This window comes from Anolis sagrei, chromosome 2 (assembly GCF_037176765.1).
Source record: "Anolis sagrei isolate rAnoSag1 chromosome 2, rAnoSag1.mat, whole genome shotgun sequence".
Classification (NCBI taxonomy): domain Eukaryota; kingdom Metazoa; phylum Chordata; class Lepidosauria; order Squamata; family Dactyloidae; genus Anolis; species Anolis sagrei.
The window spans coordinates 10,520,788-10,535,429 of NC_090022.1; the positions used below are offsets into that span (position 1 = coordinate 10,520,788).

Sequence of the window (14,642 nt, forward strand, 5' to 3'; positions counted from 1 at the left end):
GCCTTTTTGTAAGCCGCCCTGAGTCCCCCCTCGGGGGTTGAGAAGGGCGGGGTGGAAGTGCGAGAAATAAACAAATAAATAAATAAACAAACAACAACACTGAAATACAACATCACCTCAGCTCTGTGAGCACAACATTTTTCTGAATGGAGCAGAGACTGTTTGAGAATCTAAACATCCATAGGGATTCCAAGTTGCTTGCTTATAAAGCTATTGTTCTCCCAATCCTGCTATATGCCTGCTTGCTTCTGGGACACTTTATATCCAGCTTGTAGGGATTCAGGGAGGACGTGATTTGGTGTAAATAATTTCATGTACCAGCATCCCATGACAATTGAAATACCAAGCCCAGTACTAGTCTCAATCCAACCTATTCACAGCACCGAGATAAAAAGTCCTAAACCATATTTTTTTACATATTATTGGGCTGTTGAACGCTGCTGTGTTCTTAGGCTCATTTCTTCATAGGTTTCTGTATAGGGACTGTAATTATAACGTCTGATACGTGTTTATGTTTTCAGCTTTCCACACCTTGCTCTCCCTCCCAGGGGCTGGAATGATGTTGTTGCCGATTCCACAGTTGTTTCTTCCCCTTTTTGATGGAGTGATACTAAATCAGGTAAACAGAAAGATTCCTGTGAGAGGAGGACTGGAGATGCGTGGGTGCCATTTTTTTCCAGATTTAATTATCAAACATCTGTTGAAATTGAATGAGAGTTGGGTTGTTGTAGGTTTTTTCGGGCTATATAGCCATGTTCTAAAGGCATTTTCTCCTGACGTTTCGCCTGCATCTATGGCAAGCATCCTCAGAGGTAGTGAGGTCTGTTGGAAGTAGGAAAAAGGGTTTATATATCTGTGGAAAGACCAGGGTGGGACAAAGGACTCTTGTCTGCTGGAGATAGGTGTGAATGTTTCAACTGACCACCTTGATTAGCATATAATGGCCTGACAGTGCCTGGAGCAAACTTTTGTTGAGAGGTGATTAGATGTCCTTGTTTGTTTCCTCTCATTGTGCTGTTCTAATTTTAGAGTTTTTTTAATACTGGTAGCCAGATTTTGTTCATTTTCATGGTTTCCTCCTTTCTATTGAAATTGTCCACATGCTTCCTGTGGATTTCAGTGGCTTCTCTGTGTAGCCTGACATGGTGGTTGTTGGAGTGGCCCAGCATTTCTGTGTTCTCAAATAATATGCTGTGTCCAGGCTGGTTCATCAGGTGCTCTGCTATGGCTGATTTCTCTGGTTGAATGAGTCTGCCGTGCCTTTCCTGTTCCTTGATTGAGAGTTTCTTAAAAGTGAAATACTGAAGGCACAATTGCAAACAGTGCCAACAAAGAGGAAAAAAATAAGAGAAATCTAAAGAAACCAGAATAGATGCTCAAAGAACTTTCAATTCATCTAAGATTTAAAAGGGACATGTACCAGAAATGGGAAAAAAGGGGTGGAGAGGAATTACCAAAGAAGAATTCGAATGACTAACTAGCATAAGTAGGGAAAAGGTCTGACAAGCTAAAGCAGAAAATAAGCTCAGACTTGCCAGAGAGATTAACAGCAATAAAAAGGAGTTATTTGGTTGTGTCAGTAGAAGAAGAAAGAACGAGCAAACCGTAGGGTCTCTGCCTGGAGAAGGTGATGAAATGCTAATGGGATAGGGAAAAGGTATAACATTGCCTCAGTCTTCTCCTAAAAGGGAATCGGTATTCTACTTGAGCAAGATAGTGTAGATGGGGTAATAGGGTAAATGCAACCCAAAATAGGTAAAGAAGTAGCCCAGGAATACCTGGCCAGACTCAATGAATTCAAGTCTTCAGGACCACATGAACGACATTCAAGAGTCCTGAAGGAACATACAGGAGAAATGTCAGAACCACTGGCAATAATAATAATAATAATAATAATAATAATAATCCTTTATTTATACCCCGCTAACATCTCCCGAAGGACTCGGTGCGGCTTACAAGAGGCCGAGGCCCAACACATCAGTAAAACAACAGCATAACAAATGCAACAATAAATAAACTCATAAAACAAGAAATAAACATTATAACAATAGCAATAAACATTAGACAATAACACCATGACACATTTAAAACTAAGGCCAGGCCAAATGTAATGATAAAAAACATGACAGGTGAGATGGATAGGTTTTTGGAGATAGGTGCGGTGTGCAGACAATCTTAATCTCTAGTAAAGTGCAATTGGGACATGATGCTAGGAGTTTCCTATTCTGGGAAGGCACACTGGAACAACCACGTCTTCAAGCTCTTCCTAAAGACTGCCAATGTTGGGGCTTGTCTGAGATCCTTGGGGAGAGAGTTCCCGAGTCGGGGGACCACCACGGAGAAGGCCCTGTTCCTCGTCCCCACCAATCGCGCTTGCGATGCAAGTGGGATCATGAGCAGGGCCTCTCCAGATGATTGGAGAGATCGTGTGGGTTCATCTTTGAGAATTCTTGGAGAATGGGAGAAATCCCAGCAGATTGAGGGAGGCAAAGGTTGTCTCTACAAGAATGGACAAAAAAGAAGACCCCCAACAATTACCATCCACTCAGCTTGACCTAAATAACAGGAAAGATTTTGGAGATCATTAAGAAGGCAGTCTGGAATCACTTAGATAAAAATGCTATAATCACTAAAGGGCAACGTGAGTTTTTCAAAAACAAGCAATGCCAGACTAATCTGATTTTTCAATAGTGTTACAAGTTTTGTAGATAAAGGAAATGCAGTTGGTATAATACATTTTGATTTCAGTAAGACCTTTGGAAAGGCTTCCCATGGTTTTACAAACAACTAGTAAAAAGTGGGCTAAATAATGCTACTGTTAGGTGGATTTGTAATGGGTTGAGTGACTGAACCCAAAGGGTGCTCACCAATGTTTCCTCTTCATTCTGTAAAAGGAATGGCTGGTGGAGTGCGGTGGGGTTCTGTCCTGAGTCCAGTACTGTTCAACATGCGCATCGTATTTTCAGATTACAGCAAATTAGCAGGGATAGCTAATACTCTAGAAGACAGGATCACAATTCAAAATGACCTTCACGTGTTAGAGAGCTGGGCCAAAACTAACCAAAATTAATTTCAACAAAAATAAATCTAGGGTAGAACACTGAGGCCGGAGAAAAATGCAATGCACAGATACAGGATGGGCGACATCTTGCTTGAAAACAGTTCATATGAAAGAGATCTTGGAGTGTTAGTAGACCACAAGATGAACATGAACCAACAATGTGATGCAGCAGCTTATAAGACTATGGGATTTTGGGCTGCATCCAAAGGAATATAGTGTCTAGATTAAGGGAAGTCATGGTGACCTTCTTTCTGCTTTGGTGATACCTCACCTGGAATAACACTGTATCCAGTTCTGGGCACCGGAACAAAAGCTGTAACATGTCCAGATTCCATTTCTGATTCTACAAATCAATAAAGAAATGGTTTTAACTGGATGTATCTACAAAGCTTATAACTATGGTATGAGGCATTAGCCCTTTCCCTTTCAAACAACCTTACTTACTTAGGCGATCCCTCGTTTTCCGAGGATGATTGTCTTCCAGTGTTCTTGTGGGTCCGTATGTGGCTGTGGAGCCCTATTCTTGACCTGCATCTTCTTCTGCAGTGAGGGCATTGGTTTCCAGGTGGAAGGCGGTCTCGGTCGGGGTTGGCTTGATGCGCCTTCCTCTTGGCACGCTTCTCCCTTTCGCCCTCCTTTCGTGCCTCTTCAAATTCTGCAGCACTGCTGGTCACAGCTGACCTCCAGCTGGAGCGGTCAAGGGCCAGGGCTTCCCAGATCCCAGTGTCTGTGCCAGAGTTTTTAAGGTTGGCTTTGAGCCCATCTTTAAACAACCAACAGGAATGTAAATATGCTTTAAAGACTTTCTTGCTATTATTTTTCTTGATAGCCTTTATGTAAGAAGGAAATGTTTTCTTTTTCCACCAGGGCCCAATCTCCTTTGAGGACGTGGCTGTCCATTTCTCCGTGGAGGAGTGGGCTCTCCTGAATTCTGATCAGAAAGCCTTGCACGTGCAGATCATGGAGGAGATTCATGGGATGGTGGACTCTCTTGGTAAGGCTCTCTCACTCGTGGGGATTTCTGTTTCAAAATGCAGTATTATCCTAAATCATCTGAATCACTGAGGGGCCTCAAGGCAGGGCTTATGTTACAAATATATAATATAATAGTAATAATAATAATAATAATAATAATAATAATAATTCTTTATTTATATCTCACTTTTCTCCTCAAGGGACTTACAGATTATTGATATCATTCAAACATCAGTCTGAACTCATATATAAATCAAAATAATCAATAAACATTAAAAAACTTCTTAAAATGAACAATTTAAAAGCAATATACATTCATGTGACATCTTTTTGAGTTGTATTGCAATTTGCTTGATAAAATTATGACGTTTTCTGGTACTTCAGTCTAAATTTCTTCACTGAAGGCCTGCCTAAACAAAAAAGTTTTTTTACTGATTCTTGAAAGAAGAATGGGAGGGAGCTGTTTTAATTTCTTTGGGGAGCGTATTCCACAGGCTCGGGGCGGTCACAGAGAAGGCCCTCTCCCTTTTCACTGCCTCCCATGACGATCTCAAGGATTGGGAGGGTTGATATGAGATGTTGCCAGATAAGTAAGTTGGACCTGAACCATTTAGGGCTTTAAAGGTCAGAACCAGCACCTTGGTGCTGTAGCAGTGGAGTTGTTTTAAGGATCAAAGGCAAGCATTTGAATATGAAGGAAAAGGCATCCATTCCCTTCTCACCACGCAGGGGACTCAGGGTGGATTACAGTGTACACATATATATGGCAAACATTCAATGTCAATTTTTGACTTACAAACATATACAGACATAGACAGAGGCTATTTAACTTTTTCTGGCTGCCAGGGGAGCTGTCGCTTTCATTGTCCATCTGCGAAGCTGATGAATCACTTCCGCATTCCCACATGCTTCCCCGCTGGAATGCTTTTGCTGAAGTCTTCTTTATGACCACATAAATCAGTTAATTTAGCCTCCCCACACTTTAAGGTGGTACCTTATTTTCCTACTTGACAGATGCAACTGTCTTTCGGGTTGCAAAGGTTGACAACAGGCTACACACAATTGGTTGGAAACCCACTCCAACCCGGGCTGGCTTCGAACTCATGACCTTTTTGGTCAGAGTGATCTTAATGCAGCTGACACGCAGCCAGCTGGGCCACAATCCCGGTGCAGTCCAACAGTGTCCATCTTTACTGAACAAGGGGTGGAGAAATGACAACATTTCTACCTTCTTTTCCTCTATGTCTATGTTTTAAGGATCAATCTACTGCTTGTCCCACTTCCTTAGAGTCCTTATCACTCATGCTGAGGAATGATTGTGTCTGTTCTTCTTCTTCACAGCAGATAAGTGGAAGAAGAGCAATGTGTGCACCAAACACAAGAAGCATTTTGGGCACAATGAGGGCTTTCCTAGACACCAGCAAATCCACAGTGAAGATGAAGGTTCTGCCAGAGAAAGCCCCTACATATGCAGTACATGTGGGCAATGTTTCACCCAATATGGGGCACTTGAGTTTCACAAATGTGTAGTTGATGAAAAATTACTAGATCTGTGCCAACAAGAAATCTTTGAAGGGACTAAAGATTTCCTAACCCAAGAGTGTGAGAAATATTTTATTGAGAGCTCACACTTGGTGAAAAATGAGAAATTACACTCAGGACAAGAACCATATGAATTCCAGTGTGGGAAGCATTTTCTTTACAGTTCACAATTGGTGAGCCAGAATAGACACTACGCCAGGGAAAAACCATACCAATGCCAGGATTGTGGGAAATGTTTTGTTTATAATTCGCAATTGATGAACCACAGAAGACTCCACACAGGAGAAAAGCCATACCAATGTCAGGACTGTGGGAAGCGTTTTGCTGATAGTTCAGCCTTGGTAAGCCACAAAAGACTCCACACAGGAGAAAAGCCATATCAATGCCAGGAATGTGGGAAATGTTTTGCTTGGAGTTCACACTTGGTGAAGCACAAAAGACTGCACACAGGAGAAAAGCCATACCATTGCCAGGAGTGTGGGAAATGTTTTGCTGACAGTTCAGCCTTGGTGAGCCACCAAAGACTCCACACTGGAGAGAAGCCATACCAATGCCAGGAGTGTGGGAAATGTTTTGCTTACAGCTCATACTTGGTGAAGCACAAAAGACTCCACACAGGAGAGAAGCCATACCAGTGCCAGGAGTGTGGGAAATGTTTTGCTGACAGTTCAGCTTTGGTGAGCCACAAAAGACTCCACACAGGAGAGAAACCATACCTATGCCAGGAGTGTGGGAAATGTTTTGCTGACAATTCAGCCTTGGTGAACCACAAAAGACTCCACACAGGAGAGAAGCCATACCAATGCCAGGAGTGTGGGAAATGTTTTGCTTGCAGTTCAAACTTGGTGAGGCACAAAAGACTCCACACAGGAGAGAAGCCATATCAATGCCTGGAGTGCGGGAAGTGTTTTACTCAGACTTCATCCCTTAACAAGCACCAGAAAATACACACAGGCTAAAAAACATACAAATGCCAGGCATGTGGGAAATGTTTTGTTTTGCATTCATACCTTTTGAACTATCACGGACTACATACAGGAGATATATCATTGATAGAGCTGGGACAAATGTATAAAATGTGTTTTAATAGGGAAATGACAGGTTCTGGACATTTGATGTTGTAGAGCAGGGGTCCTCAAACTAAGACCCGAGGGCCGGATACAACCTTCCAAGGTCGTTTACCCGTCTCTTGCTCAGGGTCAACCTAAGTCTGAAATGACTTGAAAGCACACAACAACAACAACAACAACAACAACAATCCTATCTCATCAGCCAAAAGCAGGCACGCACTTCCCATTGAAATACTAATAAGTTTATATTTGTTAAAATTGTTCTTCATTTTGATTATTATATTGTTTTTAAGTGTTTTTTGCTCTACAAATAAGATATGTACAGTGTGCATAGGAATTCATTCATGGGTTTTTTTTCAAATTATAATCCGTCCCTCCAACAGTTTGAGGAACTGTGACCTGGCCCTCTGTTTAAAAAGTTTGAGGACCCCTGTTGTAGACTATACATTCAACATTTCCCAATGAACCTGTGTTATTCCCTTGACTTCCAGTAACACTTTGCTTAACTTTGGATTCATTTCTTAGACAATCATCTTTCAAACTCTGTTCAGGTTTTTTGGTTTTTGTTTGTTTGTTTTTTACTTGGGACTGTTTTGGAGAACTCTTGCTTCTCTGGACATCCATATAATCTCATTTCAAACAGAGCTGTTTGAGAAATTTTGTCTAATATTGGGTAGATTCCCCTTTCTTGTTATTTGAATCCCTAGATTGAGGTTCTTTTCTATGGAGCAGCAGAAAGCAAGCTTCCATTGACAATACTTCATAGGGCTAAATACGATTGTCATGTCACTTATTTTAAAAAGAAACTATATGTAATTCCATCATATGTTCCCTCCTTTCATTTCCTCCTTTTTTTCTTTTCCTTCCATCTTCCCTCCTTCCAATTTCCCCCTGTCTTCTTTTCCCATCTTCCTATCAAGGGCTCCCTGATTCTCTGGTGTTACTTTCCTTGGAAACAAGAGTTGTTGTGGCTCTTTTTAGAGACACTGCACACACCTCGAGACTGAGCAAGCTATCTTGGAAAATATTTCAATGCTTTTCCTAGTAGTAGCAGGTTATCAGAGGTACTATTGTTACTGGGTATATTTTGTGGTGGTGCCTCTGGGTCTGCTTGCTTTCAAAGTCATTTCTGTGCAGGAACCAGTCTTGCAGTCTTGCAGGAAATGGATTGAGGAGCAAAGGCATAAGTTGGGTATCAAGTGCACCATCAAAGCTTCAATCATACCAAGTGAAAATGTAGTGTCGAAGGCTTTCATGGCTGGAATCACTCAGTTCTTGTGGGTTTTTTTCGGGCTATATGGCCATGTTCTAGAGGCATTTCTCCTGACGTTTTGCCTGCATCTATGGCAAGCATCCTCAGAGGTATGCCTCTAGAACATGGCCATATAGCCCGAAAAAACCTAGAACAACCCAATGATTTTGGCTAGGAAAGCCTTTGACAATACATCTAGCCTTTGCTCAGAAGCCTCCAAAAAAGGAGCCTCCACCATATTCTAGGGCAGAAAGTTCCACTCCTGAACAGCTCTCACAGCCAGGAAGCTCTTCCTCATGTTCAGATGGAATCTCCTTTCCTGTAGTTTGAAGCCATTGCTCTGCATCTTAGTCTCCAGGTCAGCTGAAAACAAGCTTGCTCCCTCCTCCCTATGACTTCCCCTCACATATTTGTACCTGGCCCTCATCATGTCTCCTGTCAGCCTTCTCTTCTTCAGGCTAAACATGCCCAGCTCTTTAAGCTGCTCCTCATAGGGCTTGTTATCCAGACCCTTGATCATTTGAATGGCCCTCCTCTGGACACATTCCAGCTTGTCTACTTATTACTCCACTATATTTGCCACTCCTTGGTAGTAGTCCTGTGCAAGATTGAAATGAAATGTGGAACTCAGAAGTCTGAATGAAGCTTCCCGTGCCTTGTAGAGTGTGGCTTTGGAGAGCAGCCATTGCAGCAGGTGATGTCTCAAAGGCCTTGGGCAAGGAAGGGCCTGCTTGTGGTGGGTGCTTTGGTTGTATCTCCCATCCAAGTCTGTGTTCATCCTCCTTGGGAAAAGTCCCAGGGCTGAGACCTTCTTTTTCTGTTGTAGCTGGATGCTCTGCCCTGATTTGCTCCCTGGACTGATGATGACCTTTAATGCTCAGTGGGGTTGGGGAGCAAGGGTTCGGCAGGGAGAGATTATATCTAACTAACTATCCTATGAATATGGATTTTTTCTTCCATGATTCTGTCTCTGCCATGACCTTCAGTCCTTTGTTTCCAGGGCTTTGGAGAGATGCTCTTTCCCCCTCCTTCCAGTGGAACGCTGGGCAAGGAAGGGTTAAGGGGAGGGAGCGTGGTTCCTAGAGAGGCAAAAAGGAAGTGGGCCTCCTCATAACTGCCTTTCCTGTCTCTCTAGGAATCACACTCTCTCCCCTTCACCCTTCCTTGCCCGGCTGGGAGAGGAGAGTTTCCCCCTTTAGCCTCTTCCTCTTGCTCCACTTTCCTTGCAGCCCTTTCCTCCTCCTCCTCCTCCTTCCTCTCTTTCTGGTGAGTCTTATTTCCAGGCCTTCTCCAAAAGAGAAGAGACTGAAGCCCAGACAACTTGGAGGGAAGGCTGGAGTTGGGCCAGGCCTGTTTCACTCACAAGTTGGCCTTCTAACACTCTCACAGTGTGTTAGAAACAGAATGACTGGAGGAAGGGCCCAGCATTACCTGCCTCTGAAATAAATAAAGGTCATTTTTGGGTTGTTGTAGGTTTTTTCGGGCTATATGGCCATGTTCTAGAGGCAATTTTTCTCCTGACGTTTCGCCTGCATCTATGGCAAGCATCCTCAGAGGTAGTGAGGTCTGTTGGAAATAGGAAAATGGGTTTATATATCTGTGGAATGGCTGGGGTGGGGCAAAGAGCTCTTCCCTGCTGGAGCTAGGTGTGAATGTTTCAGCTGACCACCTTCATTAGCATTTGAAGGCCTGGCTGAGCCTGGGGGAATCTTTTGTTGAGAGGTGTTAATCTGTGCCTGGTTGTTTCCTCTCTGCTGTTTTGCTGTTGTAATTTTTGAGTTTTTTAATACTGGTAGCCAGATTTTGTTCATTTTCATGGTTTCCTCCTTTCTGTTGAAATTTTGCAAAATAGATCAAATTCTCACTCTATAACAAAATCAATGATATATAACATTAGGCCGGTTATAGCACAGCAGTTTAATCAGCAGCTGTTCTCAAATAATATGTGGTGTCTGGGTTGGTTCATCAGGTGCTCTGCTATGGCTGACTTCTCTGGTTGAAGTAGTCTGCAGTGCCTTTCATGTTCCTTGATTCGTGTCTGGGCAATGCGGCTGCGTTTGGTGGTCCCTATGTAGACTTGCATTGAGAACACAGAAATGCTGGACCACTCTCACAACCACCATGTCAGACTACACAGAGAAGCCATTGAAATCCACAAGAAGCATGTGGACAATTTCAACAGAAAGGAGGAAACCATGGAAATGAACAAAATTTGGCTACTAGTATTAAAAAAAACTCTAAAATTACAACAGCAAAACAACAGAGAGTAAACAATCAGGCACATCTAATCACCTCTCAACAAAAGATATCCCCCAGGCATTTCCAAGCCATTAAATGCTAATCAAGGTGGTCAGTTGAAACATTCACGCCTAGCTCCAGCAGACAAGAGTCCTTTGTCCCACCCTGGTCATTCCACAGATATATAAACCCATTTTCCTACTTCCAACAGACCTCACTACCTCTGAGGATGCTTGCCATAGATGCAGGCAAAACATCAGGAGAAAAATTGCCTCTAGAACATGGCCATATAGCCCGGAAAAACTTACAACAACCTAGTGATTCCGGCCATGAAACCCTTCGACAATACATTCCTATTCTAATCAAAGCTTGCTGATAGGTCAATTATTCAAAGTCTTTTGAATATCAGGTTTATAAATAGTACAAAATGTAACTAGATACTATTGATACTATTTTAGTCAACACACCATGCTGTACTCATCTTCCTTTGGTTCTTTATAAATTCAATGAAGGGTTTCCATTCTGGGTTATTGTAAGTTTTTCGACCTATACGGCCATGTTCTTCATCTCGAATTTTCTGTTTATTTGTTCGTTATTTGTTTGCTAAAGTTAATTGTTCCATTTTGGCCCTTTCTAAATCCTTTGTAATCCAATTTTTGAGATGAAATCCCAAAAATGTTATGTGTGTTGAGAAGGCCACAAAAGCCTTCGACAACACATATAACATTTTTGGGATTTCATTCATTTTGATTGTTTACATTCTTACCAATAGAGATCGGTATAAATTCTTCCACCTTTGCAGGTCTTTTTGAATCTCTTCTTATACTTTTTCATAGTTGTCATTTTATTTTACTGCATTATATGTGATTTATATTAATTTGTATTGCATTGTATTGTTTTGTTTATTGCTTTTCTGTTTTATTGATGTGTTGTTGGGCTTGGCCTCATGTAAGCTGCTCCAAGTCCCTTGGGGAGATGGTGGCAGGGTATAAATAAAGTTTTATTATTATTATTATTATTGCATTGCTATTTTTTGCAGTTTTGTATTATTTTGTTGTAATTGCATTAATTGGCTTGGCCTCATGTAAGCTGCCCAGAGTCCCCTTTGGGAAGATGGTGGCAGGGTATAAATAAAGCTTTATTATTATTATTATTATTATTATTACTATTATTATTATTTTATTGCATTGTTATTTTTTGCATTAATGGGCTTGGCCTCATGTAAGCTGCCCCGAGTCTCCTTTGGGGAGATGGTGGCAGGGTATAAATAAAGTTTATTATTAAGTTAATAATAATAATAATAATAATAATACTTTATTTATACCCCGCTACCATCTCCCAAGGGACTCGGTGCGGCTTACATGAGGCTGAGCCCACAATACATCAATACATGCAATAACAACTACAATACAAAGCAAAATACAAATACTTATTATTATTTTATTAGTTTATTATTATTTTAAAATAATACTATGTCATGTGGATTTTGAAATATTTTACTTTAGTCATTATATTGATTTTTGGCTATTGTTTCAAAGTCTCTTAGTTCTTTAGAAGTAAGGTTATGGAGCACCGGGATTATGGCGCAGCTGGCTGAGTGTCAGCTGCATTAAGATCACTCTGACCAAAAGGTCATGAGTTCGAAGCCAGCCCGGGCTGGATTGGGTGTTCAGCCATTGTGTAGCCCGTTGTCAACCTTTGCAACCCGAAAGACAGTTGCATCTGTCAAGTAGGAAAATAAGGCACCACCTTGTGTGGGAGGCTAAATTTAACTAATTTATGAGGCCATAAAGAAAAAGACTCCGGGGAATGTGGAATGCGGAAGAACTTCATCAGTGTCGCTGATGGACGATGAAAAGCAGCAGCTCCCCTGGCAGCCAGAAAAAAGTTAAATAGCCTTGGTGTATTTGTGTGTTAAACGTTGTTTGTCAAACTGGCATTGAATGTTTGCCATATATGTGTTGACTGTAATCCGCCCTGAGTCCCCTGCGGGGTGAGAAGGGCGGAATATAAGAATTGTAAATAAATAAATAAATAAATGGATCATGCAGTATCAGGTGAAGGAATCCTGGGGGGATTCAGTGTGGGTTGGGTCTGAATGGGAGCTCAATGGGAGGCCAGGTGGGTCTGGAGAGGCAGAGGCCCAAGTGGAAGGAGGGCCCAACATTACCTGGCTCTGAAGTAAATAAAGGGCTTGTAATTGTACTCTCCAAGGAAAAGCCTCCCAAAGCCTGTTGTCTAATTCTTCCACAGCTGAAATGTGATTTTTGGCTGAGAATTTTGGAGTAGAGCCTGTTCAGTTGAGAGAAGAGGGAGGAAACACATATTGGATTCAGTTTGGTTCTTCATCAAAGAGTGGTTCCAACATGGAGAGACCCAACTCACCTGGACCTGAAGCCGGCAGGGCCCCTGGAAGCAGTGAGGAAACCTGGGAAGGAACTACACAGCCGTTCCTGGATGCGCACACACAGTGCCAGCGCTTCAGGCATTCCTCCTTCCGAGAGGGCGAGGGACCCAGAAAGGTTTGCAGCCGCCTCCACTCTCTCTGCCGCCAGTGGCTGAAGCCAGAGCAACACACCAAGGCGGAGATGCTGGACCTGGTGATCCTGGAGCAGTTCCTGAGCATCCTGCCCCCAGAGATGGGGAGCTGGGTCCGAGAGTGTGGGGCAGAGACCTCTTCCCAGGCGGTGGCCCTGGCGGAAGGCTTCCTCCTGAGTCGGGCAGAGGACGAGAAGCAGGAAAGACAGGTGAGAGCATTGCCTCTTGGCTTCACTCACCTGGGGACTGATATGATAAACATAAATCTTGCCTTTATTCCAAGGTGTGAGAGAGAAGCCGGACTCTGCTCCTTCGGCCTCTTTTCCCACCTGCTGTGCCCCTTTTGCTCTCACCTACATATCAACTATAAGCTCAGTTGCTGCTCTACTCAAATTTGTTGTCCACAGATAGAACATTGAATGTGATGCAAGGAGAAATATGGTCAATCTCAGGATTCAGTTTCTGCACATTTGGGGGAAAATCCTTTTCCAATATTTTTCCATAATTCTTATGGATTTCTCTGTGCTCTTCTAGGCCCGAAATAACTGCATTGAATCTCCATCAGACACTACTCAGAGTTTCCCGCAGGAAGGAGATGGGGCTTCAGCCTGCGAAGGTAAGAAGAAACCATTCTGGGAGTTTTGATGTTTTATGCCAATGAAAATTACCTGTTTACGGGATTTTAGCACACCTACAACCTGTTTGAGCTAGAGAAGGCATACATGTAGGATCATTTTGGATTGAAATGCGTATATTGGTATGATTTGGTTGCAAAAGGTGTAATTTCAGTGTGATTTGGAGTTTTCTTTGTTATACTTCTACATTTGCATACCGTTGGGTGGGACTGAAATATCAACAGTATAATATATTCCCAGGTGAAAACCGAAGCTAAGAAACTGAGCTGGAAGACAAACTGACAACAAAGAATAACTTTAGTCAGTTGAAATATCAAGCCCAGTACTAGTTTCAATCCAACCTATTCACAGCACTGAAAGAGATGAAAATGTCCTAAACTCCAAAATGTTATATATTCCTGTGCTAATGCTCCTGTGTCCATGAAGTCATTTCTCCATAGGTTCCTTTTCAGGACTGTAATTGTCACCTTTGAGACATGTTTATGTGGTCAGCTTTCCACACCTTGCTCTCTCTCTCTCTCAGGGGCTGGAATGATGTTGTTGCCGGATCCTAAGTCATTTCTTACCCTTTGTGATGAAGTGGAACTGAATCAGGTAAGCAGAAGGATTCCTGGGAGAGGAGGAATGGGGCTGCCTGGGGGTCATTGGTTCCAGGCTTCATCATCAAACATCTCTTAGAATCATAGAATCAAAGAGTTGGGAGAGTTGGCAACCCCCTGCCAAGAAGCAGGAATATTGCATTCAAATCACCCCTGACAGATGGCCATCCAGCCTCTGTTTAAAAGCTTCCAAAGAAGGAGCCTCCACCACACTCCGGGGCAGTGAGTTCCACTGCTGAACGGCTCTCACAGTCAGGAAGTTCTTCCTCATATTCAGATGGAATCTCCTCTCTTGTAGTTTGAAGCCATTGTTCCATTGCGTCCTAGTCTCCAGGGAAGCAGAAAACAAGCTTGCTCCCTCCTCCCTGTGGCTTCCTCTCCCATATTTATACATGGCTATCATATCTCCTCTCAGCCTTCTCTTCTTCAGGCTAAACATGCCCAGCTCCTTAAGCCGCTCCTCACAGGGCTTGTTCTCCAGGCCCTTGATCATTTGAGTCGCCCTCCTCTTGAAAGAGAAAAGATTGAATGGGAGTTTCTTAAAAGTGAGATACTGAAGGCACAATTGCAAACAACACTAATAAGAAGAGAAAAAGTAAAAGAATTCTAAAGGACAAGAATGATGTTCACAGGAATAGTTAGTAAACATGAGCCAACAATGTGATGCAGCAGCTTAAAAGACTATGAGATTTTGGGCTGCATATTCATGGTAAAATTCAATGTATTGTTGTA

At 42.5% G+C, this 14,642-nt stretch overlaps 2 protein-coding genes across 2 annotated transcripts in view; one reads left to right on the plus strand and one right to left on the minus strand.

Annotated features, from left to right (window-relative positions):
• LOC132765774 (zinc finger protein 850-like) overlaps positions 1–14,642 on the minus strand; it is a 1,095,673-nt gene that overhangs the window by 941,468 nt on the left and 139,563 nt on the right. The gene's annotated exons all lie outside the window — the stretch shown is intronic.
• Positions 1–14,642, plus strand: part of LOC132765771 (zinc finger protein 585A-like) — a 47,787-nt gene that overhangs the window by 5,502 nt on the left and 27,643 nt on the right. Inside the window, exons 4-5 of the mRNA XM_067465599.1 lie at positions 522–619; positions 3,929–4,055. Coding sequence (XP_067321700.1) covers positions 522–619; positions 3,929–4,055 — 225 coding nt within the window. The remainder of the gene's footprint in view (positions 1–521; positions 620–3,928; positions 4,056–14,642) is intronic.